At 55.3% G+C, this 25,274-nt stretch overlaps 11 protein-coding genes across 11 annotated transcripts; 3 read left to right on the top strand and 8 right to left on the bottom strand.

The window, feature by feature from the left end:
* Nucleotides 1–127: 127 nt before the first annotated feature.
* Nucleotides 128–1,824, bottom strand: BO86DRAFT_414699 (MFS transporter; the record flags this gene model as incomplete). Its single annotated transcript, XM_025674860.1, has 2 exons — nt 128–1,035; nt 1,095–1,824. 2 exons carry the CDS (start codon nt 1,822–1,824, stop codon nt 128–130), a joined length of 1,638 nt encoding a protein of 545 aa, XP_025533517.1.
* A 3,266-nt stretch (nt 1,825–5,090) lies between these two features.
* On the bottom strand, nt 5,091–7,101 carry BO86DRAFT_394396 (putative PHD and RING finger domain protein; the record flags this gene model as incomplete). Its single annotated transcript, XM_025673197.1, has 2 exons — nt 5,091–6,688; nt 6,795–7,101. 2 exons carry the CDS (start codon nt 7,099–7,101, stop codon nt 5,091–5,093), a joined length of 1,905 nt encoding a protein of 634 aa, XP_025533516.1.
* Nucleotides 7,102–7,924: 823 nt separating this feature from the next.
* On the bottom strand, nt 7,925–8,897 carry BO86DRAFT_405597 (60S ribosomal protein eL43). Its single transcript, XM_025674106.1, has 4 exons — nt 8,856–8,897; nt 8,745–8,775; nt 8,423–8,587; nt 7,925–8,314 (listed from the first exon to the last, which is right to left on the bottom strand). The coding sequence occupies exons 1-4, from the start codon at nt 8,872–8,874 to the stop codon at nt 8,251–8,253; spliced, it is 279 nt and encodes a 92-aa protein (XP_025533515.1). The 5' UTR covers nt 8,875–8,897; the 3' UTR covers nt 7,925–8,250.
* A 640-nt stretch (nt 8,898–9,537) lies between these two features.
* BO86DRAFT_328129 (uncharacterized protein) lies at nt 9,538–11,235 on the top strand. The gene is made up of 5 exons (XM_025668630.1): nt 9,538–9,868; nt 9,916–10,063; nt 10,120–10,192; nt 10,258–10,382; nt 10,443–11,235. Exons 1-5 carry the CDS (start codon nt 9,679–9,681, stop codon nt 11,146–11,148), a joined length of 1,242 nt encoding a protein of 413 aa, XP_025533514.1. The 5' UTR covers nt 9,538–9,678; the 3' UTR covers nt 11,149–11,235.
* On the bottom strand, nt 11,217–13,274 carry BO86DRAFT_405595 (alpha/beta fold hydrolase). The gene is made up of 8 exons (XM_025674105.1): nt 13,078–13,274; nt 12,870–12,997; nt 12,670–12,722; nt 12,483–12,590; nt 12,308–12,417; nt 11,892–12,231; nt 11,743–11,794; nt 11,217–11,642 (listed from the first exon to the last, which is right to left on the bottom strand). The coding sequence occupies exons 2-8, from the start codon at nt 12,946–12,948 to the stop codon at nt 11,365–11,367; spliced, it is 1,020 nt and encodes a 339-aa protein (XP_025533513.1). The 5' UTR covers nt 12,949–12,997; nt 13,078–13,274; the 3' UTR covers nt 11,217–11,364.
* Nucleotides 13,275–13,413: 139 nt separating this feature from the next.
* On the bottom strand, nt 13,414–15,183 carry BO86DRAFT_405594 (uncharacterized protein). Its single transcript, XM_025674104.1, has 4 exons — nt 14,952–15,183; nt 14,238–14,850; nt 14,067–14,135; nt 13,414–13,977 (listed from the first exon to the last, which is right to left on the bottom strand). Exons 1-4 carry the CDS (start codon nt 14,960–14,962, stop codon nt 13,555–13,557), a joined length of 1,116 nt encoding a protein of 371 aa, XP_025533512.1. The 5' UTR covers nt 14,963–15,183; the 3' UTR covers nt 13,414–13,554.
* A 391-nt stretch (nt 15,184–15,574) lies between these two features.
* Nucleotides 15,575–15,901, top strand: BO86DRAFT_394391 (PHF5 family protein; the record flags this gene model as incomplete). The annotated part of the gene is made up of 1 exon (XM_025673196.1): nt 15,575–15,901. The coding sequence occupies one exon, from the start codon at nt 15,575–15,577 to the stop codon at nt 15,899–15,901; it is 327 nt and encodes a 108-aa protein (XP_025533511.1).
* A 139-nt stretch (nt 15,902–16,040) lies between these two features.
* Nucleotides 16,041–17,794, bottom strand: BO86DRAFT_452387 (twinfilin). Its single transcript, XM_025676925.1, has 4 exons — nt 17,706–17,794; nt 16,817–17,511; nt 16,388–16,639; nt 16,041–16,329 (listed from the first exon to the last, which is right to left on the bottom strand). Exons 1-4 carry the CDS (start codon nt 17,722–17,724, stop codon nt 16,213–16,215), a joined length of 1,083 nt encoding a protein of 360 aa, XP_025533510.1. The 5' UTR covers nt 17,725–17,794; the 3' UTR covers nt 16,041–16,212.
* A 218-nt stretch (nt 17,795–18,012) lies between these two features.
* Nucleotides 18,013–19,820, bottom strand: BO86DRAFT_384682 (putative succinate:fumarate antiporter (Acr1)). The gene is made up of 4 exons (XM_025670936.1): nt 19,334–19,820; nt 19,229–19,278; nt 18,977–19,175; nt 18,013–18,903 (listed from the first exon to the last, which is right to left on the bottom strand). Exons 1-4 carry the CDS (start codon nt 19,359–19,361, stop codon nt 18,290–18,292), a joined length of 891 nt encoding a protein of 296 aa, XP_025533509.1. The 5' UTR covers nt 19,362–19,820; the 3' UTR covers nt 18,013–18,289.
* Nucleotides 19,821–21,949: 2,129 nt separating this feature from the next.
* On the top strand, nt 21,950–23,453 carry BO86DRAFT_414691 (uncharacterized protein; the record flags this gene model as incomplete). Its single annotated transcript, XM_025674859.1, has 2 exons — nt 21,950–22,731; nt 22,799–23,453. The coding sequence occupies 2 exons, from the start codon at nt 21,950–21,952 to the stop codon at nt 23,451–23,453; spliced, it is 1,437 nt and encodes a 478-aa protein (XP_025533508.1).
* pex26 lies at nt 23,348–25,199 on the bottom strand. The gene is made up of 2 exons (XM_025676387.1): nt 24,567–25,199; nt 23,348–24,505 (listed from the first exon to the last, which is right to left on the bottom strand). Exons 1-2 carry the CDS (start codon nt 25,031–25,033, stop codon nt 23,593–23,595), a joined length of 1,380 nt encoding a protein of 459 aa, XP_025533507.1. The 5' UTR covers nt 25,034–25,199; the 3' UTR covers nt 23,348–23,592.
* Between the last annotated feature and the right edge of the window lie 75 nt (nt 25,200–25,274).

Below are 25,274 nucleotides of genomic sequence, written 5' to 3'. Positions count from 1 at the left end.
AAGAAGAAGAAGAAGAAGAAGAAGAAGAAGAAGAAGAAGAAGAAGAAGAAGAAGAAGAAGAAGAAGAAGAAGAAGAAGAAGAAGAAGAAGAAGAATAGGCCCATCGTCCGCGGAAGGCGATGGGGTTTCACAGCTTAGGACTGAACTTGCTCATGGCCCGCAGCTTCTTGCCATAGAAGAAGAAGAGGACCGGAATGGGGATCATGGCCAAGGTGATGAAGCCAAGCAAGCTAGAAGCCCAGTCCACACCCAACTTGTTGTACATCTGCGTGGCGAACAAGGGGAAGGCGCCGCCCAGACTACTTCGGACGAGGGTGTTGGCAGCAATGGCCGAGTTGGCGAACATCAGGTACACATCGATGATGTAGTTGAGTCCCTGCATGAAGATAACCAGGATGCCCATACCGATGGGGATACCGGCGAAAACTTGGGCGACCCACGAGGTGCTCGGGTGGGAACTCCAGCCGAACCAGAATAGGCCCACCGGCAAGAGAACGGAGGCGATCATCATCGGAGGCAATCGCTCTTCCGGGGTAACGCGCCCATGCTTGGCCAGCTTGCGAGCGAATCGTGTCTTGGTCTGCCAGACAATCAAAGCCACACCACAAATCACTCCGATCAGGATTCCAATGAACGGAAGTCCAGCAATACCTTCGTTCGTCCAGCCACGCACCTCCTGGAAGGACACAGGGTAAGCTTCGAAGAACAGGTAGAGAATTCCATAAACCAGAGCCAGATATAGGGTGATGGCAAGCAGGATCGGCTCGAGGAACAGCATCAGAACCGGCCGCAGCAGATACTTGGAAGCGATATCCTTCATAGTAGGGCGGCTCTTGTCCAGCAGCGCGTATAGTTCAGTGTTACCGGTCTCCTTGCGAAGGCGGGCTGCTCTGCGCTGCAAGAGGACGGGAGCATATGTCTCGGGGACGATAAAGAAAGCCAGAAGACCGAAAGCGGCCGAGGCAATCAGGGTGATCCAGGCAGTCCATCGCCAGCCGAGGCTGGAATCGGTAAGGAAGCCACCGACAATAGGACCTGACACGTCAAAGTCAGTCGACCAGCACGAGTGACTAGCACCAAGCGAAAACACTTACCAAGTACAGGTCCAACAAATGTGGCCGATGCGAACAGCGCGATGGCGATTGCACGATCAACAGGGTCCCAGAAATCGGCCAACGCACCGCCGACGACAGCGAGGGGGGAGCAACCGAACATTCCGATGATGAACCGACAAACCAGAATGGTCTCAACGTTCTTGGCTACGGCGACGGGGATCTGGAAAATGGCGAAGATAAGATAGCCAGAGAACAGAGGAATCCGGCGACCATATAGCTCCGAAAGAGGAGACCACATCAACGGGCCGACGGCGAAGCCAAAGACCACCAAACTCGTACCCAAAATCATGACCTCGGTTGAAACGTGAAACTCTTCGGCCGTCACAATTGTTGCCGTTGAGAAGACACTACTGGCAAAGGTGATCCACATCGTCATGAAGGCCATCGACATGGTGATCACCCATTTCCTCCAGTAATTCATGTTGTGGGGGTTCTCGGGGTCGTCGGGCCCATCCCATTCGACGAGGTTAGGGTCTCTTTGCTTCTCTTCAGCTTTCTCCAGCTGTTCTTCGGGGATGTTGACTTCTGAGTCCGATCCATTGCGTTCCAAATCCTTGTCGAAAGCGTGCTCAATTTCCTTCTCGTGATCTCCGGTTGCCGCGATCGATGCAGATCTAAGGGTGGAATCGGACGATTGAAGGGGTGCCTCATTGCTCTGCTCGACCTTCGAATCGACCTCCGCGGCACTGCTACTATGAGGGGCGCTCATTTCGGGTGACTGTGGCTCGCGTGGGAGCAGCAAACAGTGGGGGACTTGCGATTCTATCCTGACTCAGGGCTACCACCGAACAGGGGGATAATAGGGACAGTTGATGAAACCGTGGGTAGGTTGGAGAGTAATATGGTATCAACAACCCAAAGACGAGAGTTCTATGACGAATTTTAATGAAGACGAGTAGGGAAATCAAATGATCCTTGCCACGGGCTCTGGCCAATGCTATATACAAAAGCAACCTTGTTTAAACGGGGGGGCCACTTTACCCGCCAGGCAGAGCAGAAGGGGAAAAAATCCCTGATAGCGTATGGGCGACCAATAGGCAACCTATAGAAAAGCAGGTATGAATCACAGCGAACAAGCATTAGTCAAGGTCTCGGGGTTAACTAAGGGAACGCGAGCCCGTCCCCACTCAGGCCCCGATGGTCCAAGTGCGCCGTCGCCGTGTCTGTCGAGCTCGTTAAGTCCGGCCATGTGGGCAAGGCTCCGTCTTGGAATTTCCCGACCAGCAAGCTGTCGATTCATCGGTTCGTGAGATGATGTCTCATCCTGCAGACCAAAGTCGTCAACTGCCGTGATACCCGAGATAATGCAGTTAGTAAGCTGCATAAGCATGACTGTCAGCCCTTTGTGTGAGGGGGGTGTGAGCAGCTACATGTTGATTGATAATCGCGGTCATGATGATGAATGCTGAATGAAATGGCACCGGGGGAAGTCCGGTCGCCTGACTCGTGGAAAGTCAAGCTTAGTGTGAGTGGGAATTGAAACTGGCTCGCGCTTTCGGCACTTCCGACCGCCGACATTTGGGTTAAGGAGACCCGCCGGCGGCTTGGCTACCTTGGGAGTGGGTGCCTTTGTTGTTTTTTTTTCTCGTCGCTTCCGTTTCTTTTCCTCATTCGACCTTTTTCGAGAGCCTTCGCGAGGACTTTGATATTCGCCTGCCCCGCTTAGTCTTTTTCGAGATAGACTACAGAACATTGGCGAAAACTAAGCAGACAACGACTCGACACCTTCTCGTAGGGGAATTACCTTGGTCGTTTCGAATAGAGTGAACAATCACATTCCCACAGTCTGCTCTATCACATCCCAGTCACATACACACACACACACACATACAGCTCGCTGGGGCTAAGTTAGGAGGTCCAGACGTTGGGTGTATATGCAGCAACCCGCACCGCTGACGATTCCCGATCAAGTTTACTGCTCCGTTAACTGGAACTTATCATTCCTTCCGGTAGAACCAAACGCCAACTAAGCAACAATCTATCAAGCCACTTAAGATTCCCTCCGTCCTTAACCCCGTCGGACTGACTCCTTTAATCCCACGTCAAAGCACCCGCGACTGGAACTCGCCGAATCCTTCAGTAGTATGACTCTGCACGTCAATCCGGAAATCAGTCTTATCTCCGGGAAGATCACGCGCTGCAACCTCACTGTACAGTACATGCAGCGTTGTGAATTCCATTCCTCCTCTCCCTCAGGAACAGTCATTGTAAAAAGAACGGTATCTAGGACTCGCAAAACCATACTAGGTAGTAGTCTAGAAAATACAGACACCGCGCAACTGTAGTGGGGCCTAGTATGTACCTAGCCATGGATGCAGCAAAAAAAAAAAAAGGGGGGGGGAAGAGGGGGGGTTCCTATCGAGATAAGTCTAGATTTCAACGGAGTACACCCGAAGGAGAATTCATTCCTTTCTTCCTTCCTTCCTATCCACCCAGATCAGACTCATTACAACCCAGTATTTCAATGAGGGTCCTTGTGCCGACACGGTGGGGAGGACGGTCCTAAGAACCATACTACGTACGTACGTACATGCACTCCCTCAAACACGGCGGTGGTAGTTAAGTTACCCATAGTTAGTTAGCTAAGACCACCGGGTCCTTATTCACGTTTCACCCCACGTCGGACTGTACTGTGCACTATGTCCAGGCACCAGGCAGTGAACTATCTGTTAAGCCAGCTAGCTCTATTATGTAGTTTCGGGATTCGACTGCACTGCAGGGCGGGACTCCGTGCTCCCCTGCTACCTGACCATGGGACGTTGCACCTTGAGCAATAGTGTGAGTTGGTACGAGTTAATGGAAACCGACTACCTTCCCATGGACTAGGTATGAGGAGCTGAGGTAGCCCAGGAGTACCAACCGAGTATTCAGGGTGCCCTTCGTATCGAATCCGAAGCTCAATCGGCAACGCACCAATCGACGCAACCACTAACCTACCAGGTTAATATCGTCCGATTAGTCATCGGCACAGGCAGCCGCCAGAAACACGCACGGGCCACCACCGCAGCCCTGAGGAGCAAGTCCACTAGGGACCTAGGGCACCGCGTAGTCTTTAGCCAGTCCAGTGCCAGTAGCTTAGCTCAGCCAATTGCAGGACAGGGAGATGAGGAAGGATCTTTGCTGGTGAACAACCAGTCACTCAGATAGTAGTTGATAGTATCCCTTAAAGCTCTGGCACCTGGGGTAATTTGTCTACGCGACTGAGGACCGGGACTGTGAAGCGCCTGGTCCTACACGGTTCCGTACGGTGGTCCTCCCCGCGATGGACAATGTTGCGCCAAGGTGTGAAACGCCGCGACCTGCACGCTGTCCTTGATTTCTCGGGATCCCCGTGCATGCGGCCCTGGGGGATCGGCGCCCTGGACGGAGTAGCGGGCGCTGGCAATCTGGACTCTAGCTTGCGTTGCGAGAAATCAATCGATGGGTTTGATATAGAGCAAGCAGTATGGCGGTGTGGGCGGGGATCCACTGTCGATCTTGAAGACGGTTGGGGTGGATGGGTGGTGTTAATTTGCCCTGTGGGGTTGTAGGTTGTTTTACTCAATGGTCCTGTCCTTTGGTGATTCCAACTTCGTTTTAGACGGATCACCCCCGCTAATCTAACGCTTGTCGTGATCATTTAGGAAATTCTCATGATAGAACAAGATGCCATGTAGTGCAAGGTGCATCACCTCCCGCCGGTACCCATCATCGGGAGCCGGCGATGATGCAGTAAATGGTCCAGATGAATTCGAAGCTATGTGATCGCTGCAGACATAACCATGCTAGATATGAAAACGAGTAGCCCAAGCTTAGACCTATCCTTACACCAAGCATAGAGCGTGAACTGGGGTCTCCAGACAATGATTCCGTGCGGGGTCCCGCCCACCAATACAGTAGTCCCAATTCACAACGAACGCCACGGTCGCTTGTCCTCCACCAGACACCACAAAAATCGCTGCAAAACGCCGGAAAATGCTTAGTCGTTGTAGTAAATCATGAGCTGTCTTCGAGGACATGGCCATTGGCGGCATCTTTGCGCTGCCTCAGCGTGTCAATGGCTTTGCCGACTTCGTCTTTGGCCACCCCTTCCAGAGAGGCTCTGGCATCGGGCTCGAGAGTTTCAACGTCACCCACCCGCTCGTAGAGCATCCGGGAAATACTCCGGTTGATGTCGGTGTATTCATCTTTGGAAACAAGCTTCGAGCGATAGTAGGGTTTCAGTTCAGAAACTACAAGCTTTTGAACGGCCGACTTGACCGCGGATGACGGCCCTGACGGCCCCGAGCGAGAAGGGGAGGCATGGAGCGAACGTAGGGCTGCTGAGCGAGCTGCAGCCCGGGGAATCCGACGATTCCAGCGAGGGGGAGGGGTATGACGTGGGGACTGATCTTCATGGCGATCTTTGTCCGAGGCAATTGGAGAGACGTCCGGGGAGAACGGTGGGGATGAAGGGTCTGCAGGCGACCCGAGTTGTAGAGGTGATACTGGTCTGTTTCTGCCATGTGGAGGCGGCGTTGTAGAAGACATCCGTGGAGAGGAGTGGTTAGAGGGAGCAGGCGAGATGGAAGGGGAGGTTAGGCCAGGCGTGAAGTGATCGGTCGGGGCGATAGAAGAATGGGCTGATGGACCATGTGAATTGACGCCATTGTGAGTAGACGATGACTCCACCTCTTTCAGAAGCGATTGGAGGAAACTCGGCTCGCTCGAAGGTTCGGCATTGATCCGAGCAGTGGCCTGTGCACTTGCAGCCCGCGATGACTCCCCGTTCTGCATAGCAAGAGCCGCCAAGTCTTCGGCCCTTCGAGTCCGAGGTCGCTTGAGCTTGCGTGCAGGCTCAGTAGGCTCCGGGGATGGGGACATGGTAGGTTCTTTACGTTTCCTTGCCGCACTCGGATTGTTCTCAATTTCTCGGGCACGCTCGAATGCATTCCACGCTCTCATTTCCTCAAGCGACTCTGGCTCGGGGGTGGGCTCGCGAGGTACGCGGGGCCGCGATGGCCGAGGGGCCTCGATATCGAGCAAGGCCGCGGTATCCCGAAAGCGGTTGCTACCACCCTGCCGTTCAGCAACTTCAAAACGACGCTGCCATGCGCGAAACTCACGCTGATTGGCTTCTTCCCGTCGTTGCTGCTGACGAGCACGCTCCAACGCCCTGTCATCATCGAAGGGGAAATCCAAGTCAATGTTCAAGTGATCCCAAACAGACTGCCATACCCTTGCCCAATGTAGGGAGTTTAGCTGATTTCTGCTCTGTAGCATTCGCTGCTGTGCTCTCGTACGGCGATTCCGTCTATCCTGCGGTCGGGAACCCCTGTCAGTCGTCTCAGGGGAGCGTCCGAGACGACGTTGGTTCTCACACCGTGCACAATACCAGGGCCCACTGGGCACCTCGTCGAGACCGACACAGTAGGTATGTGAGGGTGCATCACAACCATCGCAAAGAAGAAGCAAATCTTCGTTGTCCGCATCACCGCAGACAGGACAAGGCTGGAAGTCGATGAAGTCATCATCAATATACTCGATAACCATCGAAGGATCGACCTCGGCGACTTGGGTTCGATCCTGGACGGCATATGACGAGATGACAGGACCTGTATTATGGGAAGTCGATATGTTAGCCAGGGAGAACGGCCACACGGTGTAGAACGATATCCAGGGGATTCAATGGTGGTTTGGAGGGGGGTGATAAGGACTTACCGCCGGGGCGATCACTTAGTTCGACTACATTGAAACTCCGCCGGCAGATCGGACAGCTGTTGGCCCGTTCTACCCATGGTTTGAGGCAGTTGTTGTGCAAAATGTGACCACAAGGTAGCAACTGGGCGATTTGACCGGGATCCTCATTGCCATCGACACCATCGACCTTGCTGGCAATGTTGGCAACGTTGGCCGACCTGGTCTCTGGCTCGAGGTCAAGTCTTGGCGCGGCCTCGGCGGCGACGGCAAGAGGATCGCTGGCGCTTTCGCCAAGGTCTCCTAAGCACACAATACAAGTGTCGGACATTAACAGAAGGGGAGATTTCAGAGGTGTCTGCAGGAACGCTGAGAGAAGGCATGAAGAGAACTTAAAGGAAAGAAAATAGGAAAGTTTTGAGATGTAGAAAGAGAAGGGGAGGGGGGAGGGAGGAGGTCAGGTCGAGTGATGTGGGGAGAAAGCAACCGGCCTTTTGAAGGTGGACCGCCAATCCGATCTAACGCAAAGCAGGCTGGAGCCCAACGTGACCATGACCCCCAGAGCCAATCACTCCCTCCAGAAAACGGCAAAAGCAGGCTTAGTCAGTCGTTGGGATGATGGCTTCGAGAAATGCCCTGGCCCTTGCAGCACCAGCAGGCGCACCAGCAGAAGCACCAGCAGGAGCACTAGCAGGAAAGCAGTCACAGTAAGCAAAGCAGCTGAAATTGATTCATACAGACCACGTTTCCCCCTTCCCCTCATTCCATTTGTTCTGTGGTGAATCAACTCTATCCTCCGATAAAGTGTAGACCGCCTCCTTGCCCTGCCCCTGGGATTGATTTAAAGTTAGTAGCGATCTATCGCACCTCGTGTGTGGTTATGTGAAAGTAGCATGTCTGGCGACCGCGTTTTCTGGTATTTGGTCGCAGGAATAGAAACTCTACGAAGAGGTGCATCCATACGATGCAAATACTGATCGCTGACCGGGTTAGGGGATCATGATCAGACAAGGAGATCAAACCACCCACAAAAACAGCAACCCTCAGCAATGTGAACAGCGCATATCGTATCGAGAATTGAAGATTCCGTCGAGAGGATTTCGCCGCACGAGACGTGCTCTTAAGGGTTTGAGGTCCCTCACATGCTGGGCAGCCACGAAGTCCCCGTTAGAAAGGAGGATCACAAGTTCTCAACCCCAAAAACCGAGAAACCAGAGGTCATACGAGGACATTGCAGAGAGTTGGCACGATTCGAAGGGTGTGACTCGAAGACTAAGATTGGTACCGCGAATGACCTGGTATCACCGATTGCATTTTTAAGTCTAGAAGGGGAAGTCTTAAATCGAGGACGAATTCGGTGCTAACAACATCGGGGTAACGACGTTCGGAAACGAGAAGAGCGCTCATAAGAAGTTTTCCAGATCTTAATTTGGCATTTTTTTATTTCAAACGTAAAGAAAAGGAAATCCCATCATCACATTTAGACCTCCGCGATTTCTCTGAGACGGCGGATAGTGGAGCGGGTGGCAGCGGCGGCGGGGGTACTGTGTTACAAACGTCCAGCGATCAGCAATCGTGTCACTTCTTGGAGGCTGCGAGGGGCCCAGTCTGGCTGGTTCGGGTCGACAAGTCGACAAGATGGCGGGACTTACGAGACGGTGTAGGCACCACCGGCAACGGTCTTTTTGCAGCCCTTGCACTCCCAGATACCAACAGCCTGGCGCTTGACGGTGTTCTTTCCGCAGAAGGTGCAGACGTAACGGGCGTGCTGGGACACTTCCATCTTCTTCACCTGCTTACGCAGGGAGGCACCGTATCTATTATCATGCCATCGTCAATATACATTTCGTGTCACGGTGCGAAGGATTTCGACATGTCGTTTGCTCGATAATCATCGGTCGGTTTGTTGTCGCGGTCGAGGCTTTTCGAAATTTTTTTCTGAGGGGTTCGGAGTGGAAGGGCGCGAGTGCCTACCTGGTACCATATTTACCGGTGATGCCGACCTCTGCAATATCCAGTCAGTAATTAATTCAAAAGGCCAAATTCGCATTCGTCTCGCGCAGAGATTCGAGGGTATACACATACTCTTAGTGCGCTTCGTCATCTTGGCTGGATCCGGCTGTTGAGGTCGAAGATGGATACAGTGCGGTAAGTCGAAATCGAGACGTGAGTCTTTCTAGTCGGGAGTGGTTGTGGGCGGGCTCGCTTAGGGCTGCACCTAGAGTCACGTGAGCCGCATCATACTTGGGCTGCCTCTAGGAGAGCATCGATTCGAGTATGCAGGTTATTAGACAGGGAGGATCATCGAAATCTACTTTTACCGCATTCTCAAGTCTTCTTTTCTATTTGACCTTTTTTTCCTTCCTCTTTATGACTCTTCTGGCCGCGTTACTGTGCGCGCATATTCTGCAAGAGTCGTGATGACATAATAAATCCACGGGTTCGAGCTTATGTAATTCGCCCTGCATAACTTGCCATCAAGGTGCTGACACTTCGCTTACGAGTATTGTGCACCCATGCTATTGGGTTAGGAAAGTGACAGCTACCTATGAAGTTCTCATAGTAACTACTGTAATACATTCTATCAGCTTCTGTAGAGCGAAGGTCAGGTCCCCAAATGAGGGGCATATAAGTATCCGATCACATGCATGGGGCAGGGCAGACTGATCTTTGGTATGTCTGGATCCGGTTAGTCCAGTCCAGTACTCCGTGCTACCACCGACCTGGCCGGAACCGAGCAACCTCAGGCAAGCCATCCCTAGTTGTATAAACTCCGTTGCATGCGCGCATCAGGGTGCAGCAATTTCTTTTGAACAACTAAATCACTGCCTCCGGCTGCGTACTTCGGTCTACAAACTGTCATCTCAAATCATAAGTATTATCGATAGTAACAACCCACCACGCCGAGATGGAGTCTCAGAGAGAGTACGACATCATTCTCCTCGGCCCCACTGGTTACACAGGACGCTTCTGTGTCCAGCATATCGTCAAGCACCTGCCGACCAACCTGAAATGGGCAGTGGGAGGACGCTCTCAGCCCAAGCTTGAGCAGGCCGTCAAGGACTTGAAGGCTCTGAATCCTGATCGCAAAGATCCTGGTACTGTACCGCGGCTACACGCCTCTTCGCATGTTAATGGATTGTAGATATCATTACTGTGCAGCTCAATAAAGAAGAGCTTGCCCCGCTGGTACGCAGGACGAGGGTCATCATCAACTGCGTGGGTCCATACTGTTTGTACTCGACGCCGGTGGTCGAAGCCTGCGCCAGCAATGGGACACATTATGTCGATGCGTCGGTTTCTCTTTGTCTCCCGTTTGGTCTCCTATACTGACTGAGCCACCATGTAGAACCGGAGAAACTCCCTGGGTGAAGACGATTGTCGAGGAATACCATGAAACAGCCAAGTCGAACGGCGCCGTTGTACGTCTTGCTCGCGTCTGCTCTCCATAACACCACCCTCTCTAATCACATCTCAACAACTACAGATCATCCCCTCCGTCGGAATCGAAAGCGCCCCCGCAGACATGCTGGCCTGGGCTCTTGTCAAACGCATCCGCGAGGACCTCGCCTGCGACACCAAGGAAGTCGTTTCCGCCATCCACGAGATGAAGTACGTAGCAACCCAAACCCCCACTGCACTACCCGACTTCCTTACTAACCCGACCACCAGATCCTCCGGCGCAAGCGGCGGCACCCTCAGCACAATCCTCACCGTCTTCGACACCCTGTCCTTCGCCGACATCGCCAAATCCGCCAACCCCTTCGCGCTCGCCGCCGCGCCACCCCCAGCCAACGTACCCCGCGAGCCCCTCCTCGCCCAACTCTCCGGCGTCCGGTACGTGCCCGACCTGGGGCCGCTGACGACCTCGCCGTCCGGCCTCGCGGACGTCAACGTCGTGCACCGCAGCAGCTCGCTGATGCCGGAGTTCTACGGGCCCCGCTTCCACTTCCGGCAATTCCTGCGCGTGCGCAACGCGCTCGTCGGGGTGTTCGTCCACTATGCATTTCTGGCCGTGATCTCGCTGCTGATCTTCGCGCCGGTCCGCGCCCTGGTCCGGCGGTACGTCTACCAGCCCGGCGCGGGGCCCACGGCCGAGGCGTCGGTGAACGACCACCTCGAATATCGGGCCGTGGCGACGGCGGATCAACCTGTGGCGCCGAAGCGGGCGTTCGGCAAGTTGCGGTACCAGGGGGGTTGTTATGAGTTCACGGGGCTGAGCTTGGCGGAGGCGGCGATGGTGATTCTGGAGAATGAGGAGAAGGTCAAGCGGGTTTCGCGGGGTGGGATCGTGACGACGGCGGTGCTGGGGCAGGAGTTGCTGGATCGGTGGGAGAAGGTTGGGTGTCGGGTGGAGACGCAGGTCTTTGAGCATTAGCTTCGCTTTGTTACAATTTTGTTTATTGTATGATCATCTTTGTGGTATCTGTATGTTTTTCATCTTCTGTATGTGAATCTTATGACGCAGTCACTTGGAACACAATCAAACCTAACCAGTAAGTATCCAGCAAACCCAGGGAATCAGTCCAGCAATTCCCCACCCATCACAAGCCCAAAACCCCCTCAAGCAATACAATACTCCGAACGGTAGACCTCACAACCGCGACAACCCGGCCCTCCCAAAGACGACCTCCTCCAACCACCAGGCAATAATCTCATTGACCTCCTCGGGCTTCTGCCACAGCGCCCAGTGGCCCGTGTTCACCTGCTTGTAGGTCAAATGCGGGATCGTCCTGGTCATGCCGCCGCCGAGATTAGGCGGCAGGGCGGGATCCTTGAGGGCCTGGATGAAGAGCAACGGAGCGGTGATGCGGCGGTTGAGGATGGCCAGTTCGTCCTCGTAGTTGATCTTGCGGGTGCGGTACCAGTTTACTGTTTACCCCGGATTAGCATGGACCTTCCACCTGAGCCATCCACTCATACCGAAAGGTAGGATAAGGGGGGGGGGGAGGTGGGGGGAGGGGGGACATACAAGGTCCGCGAAGCCCATTCCGCGCAAACTCGGTAGCGTAGTACTCCAGTTCCTGTACATCCACGCAGACACAGTTAGCATCGCACCACCACCACCCTGCCCTGCCCCAATCCCTTCCCCCCCGACGATAAGGAATGGGAAAAACCGACCACCTCACTCAACAACCCCGACCCGGCCACCTTCTCCAACCGATCCCACAGCACCCCGACCTCGGCATCGAACGCGACGCTCCGCTCCTCGTCCGCCGTGCGCCCGCCGTACAGCGCCGACAGGAACCGCGCGATCGCGTCTGTGGTGCGCAGATTCCGCTCCAGCGCCCGGCCCCGGAACTGCAGCTGGTAGCCGAAGTGCGGCGCGATGCGGCGCTCCGTCAGTGCCTCGAGCGACAGGTACTTGCGCGTGGGCGGCGCGTACGGCACGCAGACGGTGAAGACGTGCGAGACCAGCGTCGGGTGCCAGAGGGCGACGCGGTAGGCTAGGGCGGCGCCCCTTCACTCCGTCGCTTTGTGTTAGCTAAGGTGATCGGAATAGAGTGGGGGTATGGTTGGGGGGTTAGGGGCGGTACCAGTCGTGTCCGCCGAGGATGATCTGCTGGGCGTCGAGGTGGGCGGCGAGTTCTTTGATGTCGTTGGCGCAGTTGCGGTGCGAGTAGAGGTGGATGCTTTCGGGGGCGTCCTGGTTTGGATATTTAGTGATTGGGGTGTTTGGTGGCGGTGGTGTAGTGGTGGATGAGTTCATACGGTCTGTCCGTAGCCCAGACAATCTGGGGCTACTACTCTCAACCCCATGTCGATGAGCATGGGGATCTGGTAGCGCCATCCCATGGAGAGGTCGGGGAAGCCATGGAGCTGTTGTGCAATTCAGTTTAGGTTGGTATACTCCAATTTGACCTTTCTGGTTTACACTGGCAGGGCGCATGATACTCACCAGGAAAATGGTGGCGCGGTATACTCCCGACTCCGGCTCGCTATACAAGTAGCCTGGCAATATATGTATGCATCAGCCTCGGTGCGTCTATCGCTCAACCACCGGATAAGTGCAAGCAGTGCGGTACGCAGGTGTCGGATGTCGCATATCGAAGCAATTGACCACCAAGCAACCAAAATATGCATAAGTTTCTCACATACTGTATGTGTTGCCATTGAGGGTGGCAGAGCGGCGCTCGACTCGCGAGTCGCCGGTGACGTCGATCTTGTCCACCGCCATTTCTGGACACCACCAACAAAAGGTCGGTTTTATGCGGCGAGTACAACTACTTTTGCAAGGACAGTCAAAGACAATTGAATTAGCAGAACGTAGAAAATAACTGGGCGAAGAGAGCAGAATCTGCCATACCGACTTTCGGTTTAATCTAATAAATGGTACCTGATGGAGACTCCCCGCCAGCTGTTCATCACGTGAAACTGAAGCTATATTTAATTCCAGAAGCACCGCGAGGCTGGGCCAGTGGAGTTGGGCACGCGACGGGAGGCTTCGCTCAGTCTGTTTGTCTTCCAGATAAGCCGTTGGATTAATCGTGTGTCAGAGAGAGAGAGACTCATGGAGACACAAGAGAGGGAGGAGGGGTACATTCCCCAGTCCCCCCATTGTTTGATCGTTCTGCCGAAAATGCCTCGGCTAATTGTCAGATGCAAGATACAGCAGAATGCAGCTACAGTTACTTCATACATGCTCGGACGTACATCGTGCCTGCGTTCCAACTCCACGCTTTGCCTTTTCGTCGTGTACATAATGCTGCAGAATGTTCAGAATATGGCCATTATAGAGTACAGTTAGATAGGATCGAATCCCGCATAGCTTCAGTTTGGTTGTTCAGTAGATTACAGTGTCCTCCTGGTCCTCGACCACCTCTCCGCCGTCATCGTCGTGTGCGCGATGCAGATCATCGTGGCCGTCAGCCACAGACACGGTGCTATCATGTGCGGGTGTGGCGTCTTGTGGGGCCTGTTCTGCCTCCCCTTCGGATTTCGAGCCTGAGTTTTCTGCGCGCACAGCATTCTCCTCAGGTACGCTCTTGGACTCGTGGGCTTCTGATTCTGGCACCGACGCCGGTCCCTGCGCATCATCCTGTGTGGTTTCCGGCCTCGGCTCTTCCTCTGCGTGGGTGTCCTGGTTCTGAGATGCATAGCGTGCCTCAAACTCGGCCCTTTCCCGGGCAACGGTTGCCTCCGCCTCTTGGATCTGTTCGTCTATAACGTCTTCATCATCGGACCTCAATTGCCATGGTTTGTAGTACTATCCAGCACCCACAGTTAGCGTTACTCCGCATGCAAGCCAACCCCTATCACCCCCAAGGATTACAAGGGCAAAGGTGAAACACATACCAAAACAGGCTCCGCCTTCGTCTTCAGATACCTCGCCGTAGCCAAGATATTTTCGTGCCGAGTCCGCATCTGCAAATGATAACAAATTAGCACTTTATACCGTAAACCACCTCGTAACCCCCAGAACGCCGAAGCAATCCAGAATGAGAAAAAAAGGGAGGGGGAGCGTACCGCTTCCTCCTCATAAGCCCTCTGATACTTCTTCCGTCTCTGCACCCTCTCCTCCCGCCGCTTCTTCTTCAATTCCCCGTACTCCTCATCCTGTAACTTGAGCTTATCCTGCTGCCGCTTCTCGATATCCGCCCGCCGTCTCTGGGCCGCCGTGTTCGAGGAGCTCTGGGAGAGCGTGCCCAGCAGCGCGCCGAACAGCCGCTGGCCGCGTTTGCGCTCCTCGTCCTTGCGTCCGGCGGCCGGGCGGCGCGGCGGTGGTGGTGCGCGTTTCGATTCTTCCGGGGAGGCCGGGGGTTTCTGGTCTTGGTCTGCTGTGGGTTCCGATTGGACGACTGGCGGGTGGTCATTGTTGTTTGTTCCTGCGGCTTGTTCTTGTTGTTCTTGGTCTTGGTCTTGGTCTCGGTCTTGTGGCTGGGTGGCGGAGGCGGAGGTACTCAATCGGCGGCGTTTGCTGTCTGTTTCTGTGCCGGCCGCTGTGGCATCATCACCCGCCTCGGTAGCGGAGGAGGACTGTCGCCGTTTGAGGCCTGCATTTGTTGTTGTGTGATCTGGGGAAGGGAGTCGGGGCTGGTGGTCTTCTGGATCAGGCAGAGCTACTGCTGATGCGAGAGTTCTGTTTGGGTGATATTTTTGTCATAGCGTTAGTAAAACGTGTCTCATCTCAGAGAGCGTGTAGAGTATGCGTTAAGAGAGAATACTGAGACTGAGACATACCCTTCAGCCATATCCGCACTCAGAGACCAAACGGATCGGGGAGGTTGTACGAAAGGGTTCCCAAGAAAATTGATAACACCACAGTTTAAGACAGGGTGGGGTATGTGCCTTGTAACCAGGGGGACAAGCAATGTCGATGAGTGAAGGACGAAAGGAGATCGAACAGACAAATCACCCACGAGCGAGAGAAAGAAAAGCAGGTGTTTCTCAAACCAACTTCCAAACCGATAACTGGAACTTTAGTTAGCGATGCGATCGATAACTTCTGGCCAGCTGCTTCGGCGGCGGCGCGGGACTGCTCCGTGCACGGACCACGCCTTACCCAATCGGGGCCTGCCGTTGTGCCAGTGCCAGTGCCAGAGGCAGAGCCGGACTGAGGAAGCCCGGCGATTCTTCTTCTTCCTTCTTCACTCCCTCTCATCTGGACCACACCTCCGAGCTTAGCTATTCACCCTTGCTTTGAAATCGTCTCCATCCACGCCACCTGCAGCGTACAACACCTTCCTCTCCTGCTATTTGAGGCCCTTTCCACCCCTTAAGTTCAAACCTCAGTCCCTATCACCGACTTTGAAACCGCCTACCCTCATCACAACCTCACCCACAACCACCCCTACACCCCCAAAATGTCCCGCCACCACCCCGACCTCGTCATGTGCCGCAAGCAGCCCGGCATCTCCATCGGCCGCCTCTGCGACAAGTGCGACGGCAAGTGCCCCGTCTGCGACTCCTACGTGCGCCCCACGACCCTGGTCCGCATCTGCGACGAGTGCTCCTTCGGCAACTACCAGAACAAGTGCATCGTCTGCGGCGGCGAGGGGATCAGCGACGCCTTTTATTGCTTCGAGTGCACCCGCCTGGAGAAGGACCGCGACGGGTGCCCCAAGATCATCAATCTGGGTAGTTCGCGGACGGACCTGTTCTACCAGAAAAAAAGTTTTCGAAATCATTGACCTTGCCCCGCCCATTGTACCGCTTGCTCACCGCTGGTTTCGCTGCTGGTCTGGGGAAAAGGAGCGAGCGGATTATGGCCCGTTTTCTTACGTGATGTGATGCTCGACTTTTGCCGAAGCGCCTCGTCTTGGCTATTACGAATGAATTGATGAGAGAACACAAAGCTGGTGTGATGGTGGAAGAAACGCTCAGCTCTCTAAGTGCCGTGCCGGGGTGAGGGGCTATATACTGTATCGATCTCATAGAGCAAAAAAGCAAGATGTACAAGAAATCAGGGGCAACCGTCGGGTCCACCTGGGACTGATCATATTTACCGTCCGGGACGTCTCGGTCTCGCGAATCCGCGACTGGGCCCGATGCTTTGTTGCGGGTGGACCTCTTCCTGCAGCCTCTCGCCGGAGATCTCGTCGGGAGAGGATGCCTCGATCTGCAAGTGCTAGATGTTAGCGGAAGCTCATTTTTACGGGATCGGGCCGTTGACTGACCTTCTTCGAGACCTTCAGGCCCTGCTCTTCAGCCAGCGCGAGCGCGTGCATGCGGGAACTAGCGTACAGCATGCGCTCTCGGATCGACGACCCAGACGGGCAGGTGTAAATGAAGACCACGGTATCGGAGTCAGGGTAGTGATAGAAAGTGTACCGCGGCGAGGAGTCCGGGATGTGCGACTGGACGGAGTTGGCCTCGACGCCCGACTCGGCGACAGCCACCTTGAAAGCCTCCGACTTGACCTCGATGGCCTGTATTTAGTTGCGAAGCATATCGTTAGCGAGACCTCCAATCCAGATCCAATCATTCAAAGCAGATCTTGTCCTCTTCTTCCCTTCCCCTCCCCTCCGAGAGTGAGGACCCCCAGGAACCAGATAAATCACCCGCATCAAACCAGACCAAAGACAGGGACAGGAGAAACAACATACCAACTGCACCAACCCCCCAGCCTGCAACCCGCCGAGCGCCGCCTTAACCTCATCATCGACATGCATCTGGATGCGCATCCCCGACGCGCCCCCGCCCGTGCCCCCGGCGGCGAACAAACTGCCGCGCTGGAAGGTGCCCCCGATGCCGATATCGCGGCCGGGCGTGCCGGACCGCGCCTCCTCCTCCGCGCGCCTCACGGCCTCCAACTCGCGCTCCTTATCGCCCATCAGATCCTCCCGCCTCCACCCCAGCCCTTGATCGTCAGCGCCAACATCCTTCCGGGACTTCTCCGCCTCCCGCTCCCGCCACGCCGCCTCCCCGATCACCTCGTCCTCGTCCGTGGCGAAGATCGTGGCCGCGAACTTCTCCGTGCCCAGTTCGCGGGCCAGCGTGGCGCGCGTCGCCGCGAAGAGGGTCTTATTGCGCACGCCAGCGTTGGAGGGGATGTAGGTGAGGGCGAGGAGTTCACTTTGCTGCCGGCGGAGGAGCAGGTAGATCGGGGTCTTGGGCTCCAGGACGGTGGAGAGCTGCGGGAGGGAGGCGTAGAAGCTGGCGGCATTCTCGGTCGACGAGGGGGAGGCGAAGGGGAGCGCGGGCAGCGGGGTCAGGCGCTCGGATTGGATGGTTACCGGTAGGCAGAATTGGGTGGCGTCGGTGGTGAAGCTTGTGAAGGCGGTTTGGAGTTCTTGGGACACTGGATTTGTAGACCATTAGTTTTGGGGTTTCTTGTCGGGATAAGTAGGGGGCGTTGTGGGATGGTGAGGTGGTTTTTGGTGGAAGATGTGGCCGATGTCGTAATGTCAGGGGAAGTGAGGCCGGGAGGAGGATCGGGGGGAAATGTTGGGGAGCTTGGAGCCAGAGGAGTGTGCAGTGGAGATGAGATTGTACCTGAGATTCCGGACTGCATCTTGAAAGAAAGACACCAAGACTGGTGTGGGGGTTCTCTGATGCTGTCGGTGGTTGTTGTTGCTGCTGCAGTTGATGGGCAAGAGGGACGGACGGATGTTTACTGCGGAGCGGACGGAGGGGGCCAGCGCAGAAGCGGTGTGTCTGGCGGGGCAGGCGGGTTTCTATCCTTAACCTCTACTTACTATCTTGATTTTTTTTCTAGTTCTCAAGACATTCTCTATTCCATACTTGGTCAACCAGTCATTGCTACTCTGGTATCATAATATCATCATCATCAGGAAATCGCGATGGATATTCACAATTCTAACCATCTTTCCAAAAAGGTATAGATACAAAGGAAACATGCAACCAAACAAAACGACGTGATATATACAATCCACCCCAGATGTGAATCTTCCAAAACCGGCTATCCAGGCCTCCAACAGCACACAAAATATAAACAGGAAATCCCTTATCTCAAAAGCAGTGATCGAAAACGCCACCATGCTCAATGGTATCAAATGCTTTCGAAAACACATGGCGGCTCACTCCTTTCCTACCCGCACAACACCTTTTCCCCGCCGTTACTCCTCGAAAGTGCCGCCGACGAAGGGCCACCGCGATTGCTCAAGCTTGCCCTTCAGGAACTCATAGACAGTGAATGTGACGGCTTGGCCCGGGGCGACTCTCATCACACGGGGCGTGATACCCTTGTAGAAAGCGGCGGCCCCCTCCTGCTTGAACATGTCCTTGGCGATGACCACGATGCGGGTCACGGCGGACTGGCCGGGCTCGGCGCGGGTCTTCTGCAGTCTCGTCTTGATGGTGTCGATGGGGGCGTTGGAGAAGGGTCCGACGGCGCCGGAGATCAATCCGATGCAGGTCGTCTGGTAGGACGGAAGCTGCGAGTTGGCGTACTCGGGCTGGCTTCGCTGGAGGAAGGCCTTCAGCTCCGTGTAGGCGGTGAAGTTGGCCGCCTGGTTCGTTCCCTGGCGGAGGGCAGTCAACGAGACACCGCGGTACAGGGTGCTGAATCCTTCCTCCCGGATGACGGTGAACAGGGCATGCGGCGCGCTGCGGTACTTGGGGGTGTCCAGAGGGTCCGACAGACTGTGGTGTTGTGCTTGCAGACGGATCTTGATCACTTCCATCGGGTTGACCACCGCCACGGCTTCTGTCACACCAGCGCAGAGACCAGCTATTGAGGGGAACATGTCAGTCAGGACTTCTCGGGCCAACCCATTCAGTGAAGCGCTGCCGTGTCGACATACCGAGGAATGTGGCCTTGCTGGTCACGGCTCCAGTCTCTTTGTCCGCGAGCCATTGCTTGTACGTTTCGTAGGATGTGAATCGGATGGCCATCTTCGGAATGATGCCTCCCAGGACGGCTCCGAGACCCTTGTACAATCCCAACGCGGTTTCTCTCTTGACGATATCGACACCAGTGGCAACGAATCCGCGGGGTTTAACCTGGTCCAGAGTGTCAGTTGAAGCGCAATTGTCTGCGCGGGTGCGCTACTTACACCAGGGGCTCGGGCCCGACGCGACAACTGCATGCGGACTTTGACGGTATCTGAATGACTGTCAATGGACCATTCTGATTGCTCTCGGTAGGTCGAGTGTCTTACCTAGGGGGTGGCACACAAGGGCCTCCATCATACCAGCACCACCACCAGCTGTCGCGAGTCAGTTATTGTGCGGCAGCGCCTGCGCCGGGAGCGACTAGAGCTTCGTACCGATCAGATTGACAGCTGGGGAAGCCGGCTTCTTGCCATTTCCTCCTTTCGCAGACATGATGAAAAGATTGTGTGACTCAAAAATTAATCGGTCAATTGACGCTCAGGGCTACACCAGGTAGAGCGAGAGCAGTCGAAGCGATGCGATTGTATGCGCTTTTCTTTGGCAATGGCAAAGGCCAGGCAAGGAAACCAGGGCGGATAAATGAAGGGAAGCAAGGAAAAAAGAAAAAAAAAAGAAAAGAAAAGGAGAATGGTAAGCCCTCGTTCTGGAGCGCAGGGAAACCCTTTTTTTTTAAAATAGGGTGCAGGATTGACGGATCGGTGGTTCACAAGCAGTGCCAAATAATTTGCTGGTACGGGGAGATACGGAAGTATAGCAACTACGTTCCCTCGGCTCGACCAAGTCAAGGTATTTAAAATCGGCGATTGAGAGGAGGTCACTGGATCTGGGGTCTGGCGGGCCAGTCGCGCAGAATAACTGGTTTGTCCCGGATAACAATAGTCGCAATAATAATAATGATGGGGGGGAATGGAGACTCGGCAATGAGGATCTCTCTCTACTTGCTGGGCGGACGGACAGGATGAGTTTAGCCCTGAGAAGCCGAGCGTGGAGAAGCTATGACGGGGAAGCGGAGGAAGCTTCGCTGGACGAGCGGAACTGCGGATGAGCTGCCGCCGCTGCAACAGCCGAAAATTATTCGCAACGGGGGGGAAGGATGATTATAGTCAGAGAGGAATAGGAATGTCCTTTATCTATACTTCGACAGGGGAGCCTACGACCTTCTTATACGCTGGTTCTCCTCATTGTCTACGACTATCAAGGCATCAGCTACAGTATATTGGGAGTACGTACAGTACAATGACACATCATACTCATGCTCATGTCGCCTGGGGGCCTGTCTCCTCCCCACGTTGTCGACCTCGCTCTTCCGAGGCTTCGGGTCCAAGGGCAGCTTGGCCTGTCAGTCTGGCAATCCCAGTGACTGACTGAATGAGTAGTACCCGGCCAATCTTCCTCCGAGCGGTGCCACTGGACACAGCGGAACCACACATACAGTACAGGCAAGCAGAGCCCAAACCCTGAGTGCCAGTCAGTGATTCAGCCCAGCAAAACTGCATCGGGCGAAGAACCAGAACCACCTTCACATGCTGGATCTTGTCGTCATCTGCGTGTCGTGAACAACATCATCCTCCCGCATTCAGAGTTTGGAAGCTTGTGACAGTCATCCCTGGGGAACTTAGGCAGGGTTTCATGGTGAACCCTAACTTCATTGTATGTACTGTAACAACTGTAGCCCACCCAGCACACTGCCTTCAAAATCACGACAACTAGTGATGGAGAATGTGAGTAGGTAGTTCACGGGTATTCCCGGGCCAAGCACCTGGAGATTCAAGCTGCTGCCGAGGTCGTTTCCAACCCTCCCAGTCCCCTCAGGCTCTCCTTTCCCATTCTTCCCCGGAGTTCTCTGGACCGGTCGCATTACTGTTCTGCATGGGAGATCTCGTCCCCAAAGATCTTGTGACCTGTGACCACCGGAGTTCTACCATCGCTCCGATTTTCGCAATCGCTCCCCTGACCATGGACTAGGCGTGGTGGGTGTGATTCTCTGCTGCAGTACGGAGTACAAAAGTGCTTACCCCACGGTTCAGGTTTTATCCATGGTCTGCTGACCGTTTTTCCCCCCGCGGCTTGCATTCCCAGTCCAGTCTGCTCCGGCAAATTTCTTGCGAGACTGCAATTTTTTTTAGCGAACTATAGCTCCCAGTTACTTTTTGTAGGAGACAAAATAATGATATCGATAATCAATCGGATCAGGTGACTTCTTACTGCGTACAGTACCACGGACCACAGAGTTAAGCCGGCCGCCGGCCTGAGGCTCTAATCTGAGATCTTCACATGCTGCTGGTCACACGGCATCGGGGTCTGTCTCACTTGGTTGTGAGGATCGTCTCTGGGGGAGAGATAACCTCCGATGAGGGATTCAGCTGCCGATGCCTCGTGGGCGCTCTATAGCAGCGCTCGAGTAAGTTATGTACAGTAGGATGGTTAGGGGAGGGTCACGTGCTGCGAGGGACGGACGGTTGATCGTTGGCCCGATAAGTTACAGGAGAGTATACCGCGTTGACCTGGCTGCTGATACTGACTGATACTGTGGATTAGGACTGAGTGCTCCAGATAAGATTGTTGATCTAGTTCTTATCTGGCGTCTACCTCCAGAAGTATGTACTGTACAACCGCGCACATGCATGTCCACGCCCAACAACGACAACTGAACAGCAACCGCGCAAGCCCACCATGGCAGATCTTTCAGCCTATCGGTTTATCAGGTCGGCCCTAGATTTTGACCCCGATCGACCACCGACACAAAACTCGCCCACCATGCAGAGCGAAAATGGCACAATCTGAGTTTGTCCACCTGCTATAAGGCGAGGGGGAAACGCTTGGCAAGAACTACATCTTCGTGAGAGAGTTCTACGAAACGCTTAGTAGGAATACAGTACATCATGAGCGTGGCCTCGCCAACCCCAACCCCAACCCCACCACCACCATCACCATGGTACCGCCGCGGCGTGGGACAAGCCCTGACAACTACCGCGCGCTTCCTCCTGCACCAATGGCTGCTGATCGGCATCGGCGTCGTCTGCGTGCTGGCGTACTACTTCCCGAACGTCGCGAAGAACGGGGGCATCATCCGGTCCGAGTATAGCGTGCTGTACGGGGCGATGGCGCTCATCTTCCTGATCTCGGGGCTCAGCGTGCCGCGCGAGAAGCTGTTCCGGCACCTGCTGAATTGGCGGCTGCATGTGCTGGTGCAGGGGATCTCGTTTCTGTTCATCCCGGCGCTGATGCTGGCGGTCGTGCACATGATCTTAGCGGGCGATCCGCACGCGCACATCGACCGCGCCGTGCTGGCCGGCTACGTCTTCCTGGCCTGCATCCCGACGACCATCGCGTCGAACGTGGTGATGACGCGCTCCGCCGGCGGCGACGACGCCGCCGCTCTGGTGGAAGTCATCATCGCCAACTTCCTGGGCCCCTTTGTGACGGCCGGCTGGACCATGACCCTGCTGCCCGCGGACCCGGCCTTCGACCCCTGGCGCGCCTCCGCCGACGGCGACCTCTCCGCCATGTACCGCGACGTCTTCAAGCAGCTCGGCCTCGCCGTGCTCCTCCCGCTGGTCGTCGGCCAGCTCGTGCGCTGGACCTGGCCCGATCGCACCGCCTGGGTCCTGCAGACCTTCAAGCTGCCCAAGCTGAGCACCGCCTGTCTGCTGCTGCTGATCTGGTTCGCACCCGCAACCCCCCCAATCCCATCCCATCCCATCCCATCTCAATTCTAACACAAGGAATAGGTCAACATTCAGCTCCTGCTTCGCCACCGGCGCCCTGCAAACCCTCTCCGCCCAAACCATCATCTTCGTAACCCTCTTCAACATCGCCCTCTACATCTTCATGACAGCAGTATGCTTCCTCTTCTCCCGCCCGCCCGCCTGTCTAGCCAGCCTGGCGATCCCGATCCCCGTGCCCGCCTTCCTATCCCGGTTCATGGACGCAGAAAATCCCGGGGGGGACGGGGGAGAGAAACCCAGAATGGTGGAATTCCGGCCGTTTCGGCCCATGGATCCCAAGGAGGCCATCGCCGTGTGTTTCTGCGCCCCCGCCAAGAGTAACGCGCTGGGCATCCCGTTGCTGTACGCCATGTGGGGGTCCTTGGAGCTGTATCTCAAGGCCAAGACTTCGGTGCCCGTGTTGCTGTTTACCACGGAGCAGATCTGTGTGGCGCATTTCTTTGTGCATTGGTTTCGGAAGTGGAGGGTGCGGGTGGAGGGGGTTCAGTTTGGGGATGCGGAGGGGGAGGGGGATACGGAGGGAGGGGCAAGGAGAGGAGGGGATGGGAGTGAGCAGGAGGGAGTTGGTTCTGGTTTGGTTGCCGCGGATGCAACAGGGAAAAGAGCGGCCGTGGAGAATGGGGGGTGGCGGGAGAAGGACGCTTCCACCCTTGTATAACCGCCCATGTTTCGTTTGATAGATTCGTACAATAGAATAAGAATTTACAGGAGTAAGGATACAGAACGTGGGTGGGACAAAGTCGATGCAGTTACAGCATCGACCCTGTACATTGAAGACCACAGACCATGGTTCGTCCTCAGATATAGCTCACTTTCACCCCCATCCCTATCGTCCCCTTGACTTTCTGCCATCCCGCGCCTGTTATCCTCCGAATGCGCTCCCGGATATCCTGTCGGCTCAGCGCGAACAAGATCCCCAGCATGAAGAGCACCGTCCGCGCGAAGGAGAGCGGGTTTCCCGCGATACTCTTCCGGATGAACTGCATCAGATTGCGGACCACATTCGTCAAGGCTTGTGATCGCTTGGCTCGCGTGTCTGGCTTGTCTGTCTTCTTGATGCTCTTTGAGCCCGACGGCGAGAACGCAGTGCGGCCTGTGGAAGAAGCCCCAGTCTTCCCATTGACCTGCTTTTCGCTGCTCTTCCCTCGGCCCTTGATGCTGCCATTTGGATACGTCTTCTCAATCCCGTAATCCACCTCGCTGCTGCTCCGGCCATGACCCTTCGGCTGCGACTGTGCGGCAGCAGCAGCAGCGGCGGCGGCGGCGGCGGCATCCTCTTCCAGTTGCCGTCGCTCAGCCTCGCGCGCTTGTCTTTCGAGCTCCGCGTCTTTCTCCCGCTGCAGCGCCGCAGCGCGCAGCGCGCCTTGCTGCTTCTCCTCCTTCAGCCCCTCTAGTGTCTGCAAGAACACGTCTTTCCGTTCTTCGTCGAGGACTTCACTCAGACTAATGAATTCCTGCGCGTAATCCCATTCCTCGTTGCGGGGAAGCACATGCAGCGTGAACAGCTCGATGATCCGCACCCGTGCGTTCAAGTCCTTCGGCGTATCTGTCCCGCCATTGGCTCGCTGTAGCGACGTCGTGGACGAGGAGCTATCGCGCAGATGCTGCTCCGTGATGTCTAGGTTCGGTTGACCGGACGACGAAAGATAGGTTTCAAGTCGCTGTTGGTTGAGTTTCTGCGACGGCATATGGCTGAGAAGTAGGGTGGCGCTAATGGGTTGAGCTGTGGTCAGTTGGCAAGATCGGGCTGGCAACGCTGAGGATAACTCACAGATTATATACAACTTCCGCGTCGACGGAGCCCTCAAGACCCTGGTAGCCGGTCTGCACAACGGTCTCCCAGATCTGTCCCTCGCGGACCTGGGACGAAATGGCTTTCCATTCCTTTTGTCCAAATACTGCCTTGCCTTCTTCAGGCCCCAGGTCGACAATGCCGCTCAGCAGAGTGATGTAGAGATTCCATACTTTGATCCGCCACGTGGGCTGGGCGGAGGCGATGGGCGGCCCGCCGAGGGCTGAGGAGGAGTCGCCGTTGGTGAATTGGTCGTCATTGCCGCTGGGAGAGGTGATGGCGGGTTCTAAGGCGGCGAGCGCTTCTTGAAGTCGTCGTGTAAGAAAAAGGTGCGATGCTTTTTTGTAGGTCTTGGAGCAAAGCTTGGAGGGCGAAAGTGGTAGTGGTGATGTTGATGTTGCGGAGGAGGAGAGGTGTTGCGACTGCGATGCCGATGGGTCGGCCATTGTAGCTACCGCCAGCGGGAATGCGACAGGCGACTTGAAAGTGGGAGAATGGGGTTGGGAATGATGAAATGAGAGGTACGATGCTTCCACAGAGAAATTCAAACAATTGTTAAGTGTGGTTGACAGGCAGACTACACTTGGAGGAGGTTGGGGGTTGGGAGAGGAGGACGGAACGCTGTGACACTAACCGGCACTTCTTCTCATACGGACCGATCGTTTGCTGCTTCTGCTTCCAGCTTCA

The sequence above is a fragment of the Aspergillus japonicus genome (assembly GCF_003184785.1).
Source record: "Aspergillus japonicus CBS 114.51 unplaced genomic scaffold BO86scaffold_1, whole genome shotgun sequence".
NCBI lineage: Eukaryota > Fungi > Ascomycota > Eurotiomycetes > Eurotiales > Aspergillaceae > Aspergillus > Aspergillus japonicus.
The sequence above is the reverse complement of the archived record's forward strand: the minus strand, read 5'-3'. Positions and strand labels throughout refer to the sequence as shown.

Bases quoted from the DNA above. Each gene is read 5' to 3' on its own strand.
- BO86DRAFT_405597 (XM_025674106.1), bottom strand. The intron at 8,588-8,744 runs GTAGGCACTCGC...GCATGATAATAG, and splicing joins ACCGGTAAATATGGTACCAG to ATACGGTGCCTCCCTGCGTA. The intron at 8,315-8,422 runs GTAAGTCCCGCC...TTTGTAACACAG, and splicing joins GGTGGTGCCTACACCGTCTC to TACCCCCGCCGCCGCTGCCA.
- BO86DRAFT_328129 (XM_025668630.1), top strand. From the start codon at position 9,679: ATGGAGTCTCAGAGAGAGTACGACATCATTCTCCTCGGCCCCACTGGT. The intron at 10,064-10,119 runs GTCGGTTTCTCT...GCCACCATGTAG, and splicing joins GGGACACATTATGTCGATGC to AACCGGAGAAACTCCCTGGG. The intron at 10,193-10,257 runs GTACGTCTTGCT...CAACAACTACAG, and splicing joins CCAAGTCGAACGGCGCCGTT to ATCATCCCCTCCGTCGGAAT.
- BO86DRAFT_405595 (XM_025674105.1), bottom strand. From the start codon at position 12,948: ATGGCGGTGGACAAGATCGACGTCACCGGCGACTCGCGAGTCGAGCGC. The intron at 12,723-12,869 runs GTATGTGAGAAA...ATATATTGCCAG, and splicing joins CCTCAATGGCAACACATACA to GCTACTTGTATAGCGAGCCG. The intron at 12,591-12,669 runs GTGAGTATCATG...ATTGCACAACAG, and splicing joins ACCGCGCCACCATTTTCCTG to CTCCATGGCTTCCCCGACCT.
- BO86DRAFT_405594 (XM_025674104.1), bottom strand. The intron at 14,136-14,237 runs GTACGCTCCCCC...TATCATTTGCAG, and splicing joins GGGCTTATGAGGAGGAAGCG to ATGCGGACTCGGCACGAAAA. The intron at 13,978-14,066 runs GTATGTGTTTCA...GGTGCTGGATAG, and splicing joins CGAAGGCGGAGCCTGTTTTG to TACTACAAACCATGGCAATT.
- BO86DRAFT_452387 (XM_025676925.1), bottom strand. The intron at 16,640-16,816 runs GTATGTTGTTTC...AACTAAATACAG, and splicing joins CTGGGGGGTTGGTGCAGTTG to GCCATCGAGGTCAAGTCGGA. The intron at 16,330-16,387 runs GTCAGTCAACGG...TAGCACTTGCAG, and splicing joins GCCTGAAGGTCTCGAAGAAG to ATCGAGGCATCCTCTCCCGA.
- BO86DRAFT_384682 (XM_025670936.1), bottom strand. From the start codon at position 19,361: ATGGAGGCCCTTGTGTGCCACCCCCTAG. The intron at 19,279-19,333 runs GTAAGACACTCG...ACAGTCATTCAG, and splicing joins CCTTGTGTGCCACCCCCTAG to ATACCGTCAAAGTCCGCATG. The intron at 19,176-19,228 runs GTAAGTAGCGCA...ACTCTGGACCAG, and splicing joins GTCGGGCCCGAGCCCCTGGT to GTTAAACCCCGCGGATTCGT.
- pex26 (XM_025676387.1), bottom strand. From the start codon at position 25,033: ATGGCCGACCCATCGGCATCGCAGTCGCAACACCTCTCCTCCTCCGCA. The intron at 24,506-24,566 runs GTGAGTTATCCT...TCAACCCATTAG, and splicing joins GCGGAAGTTGTATATAATCT to CGCCACCCTACTTCTCAGCC.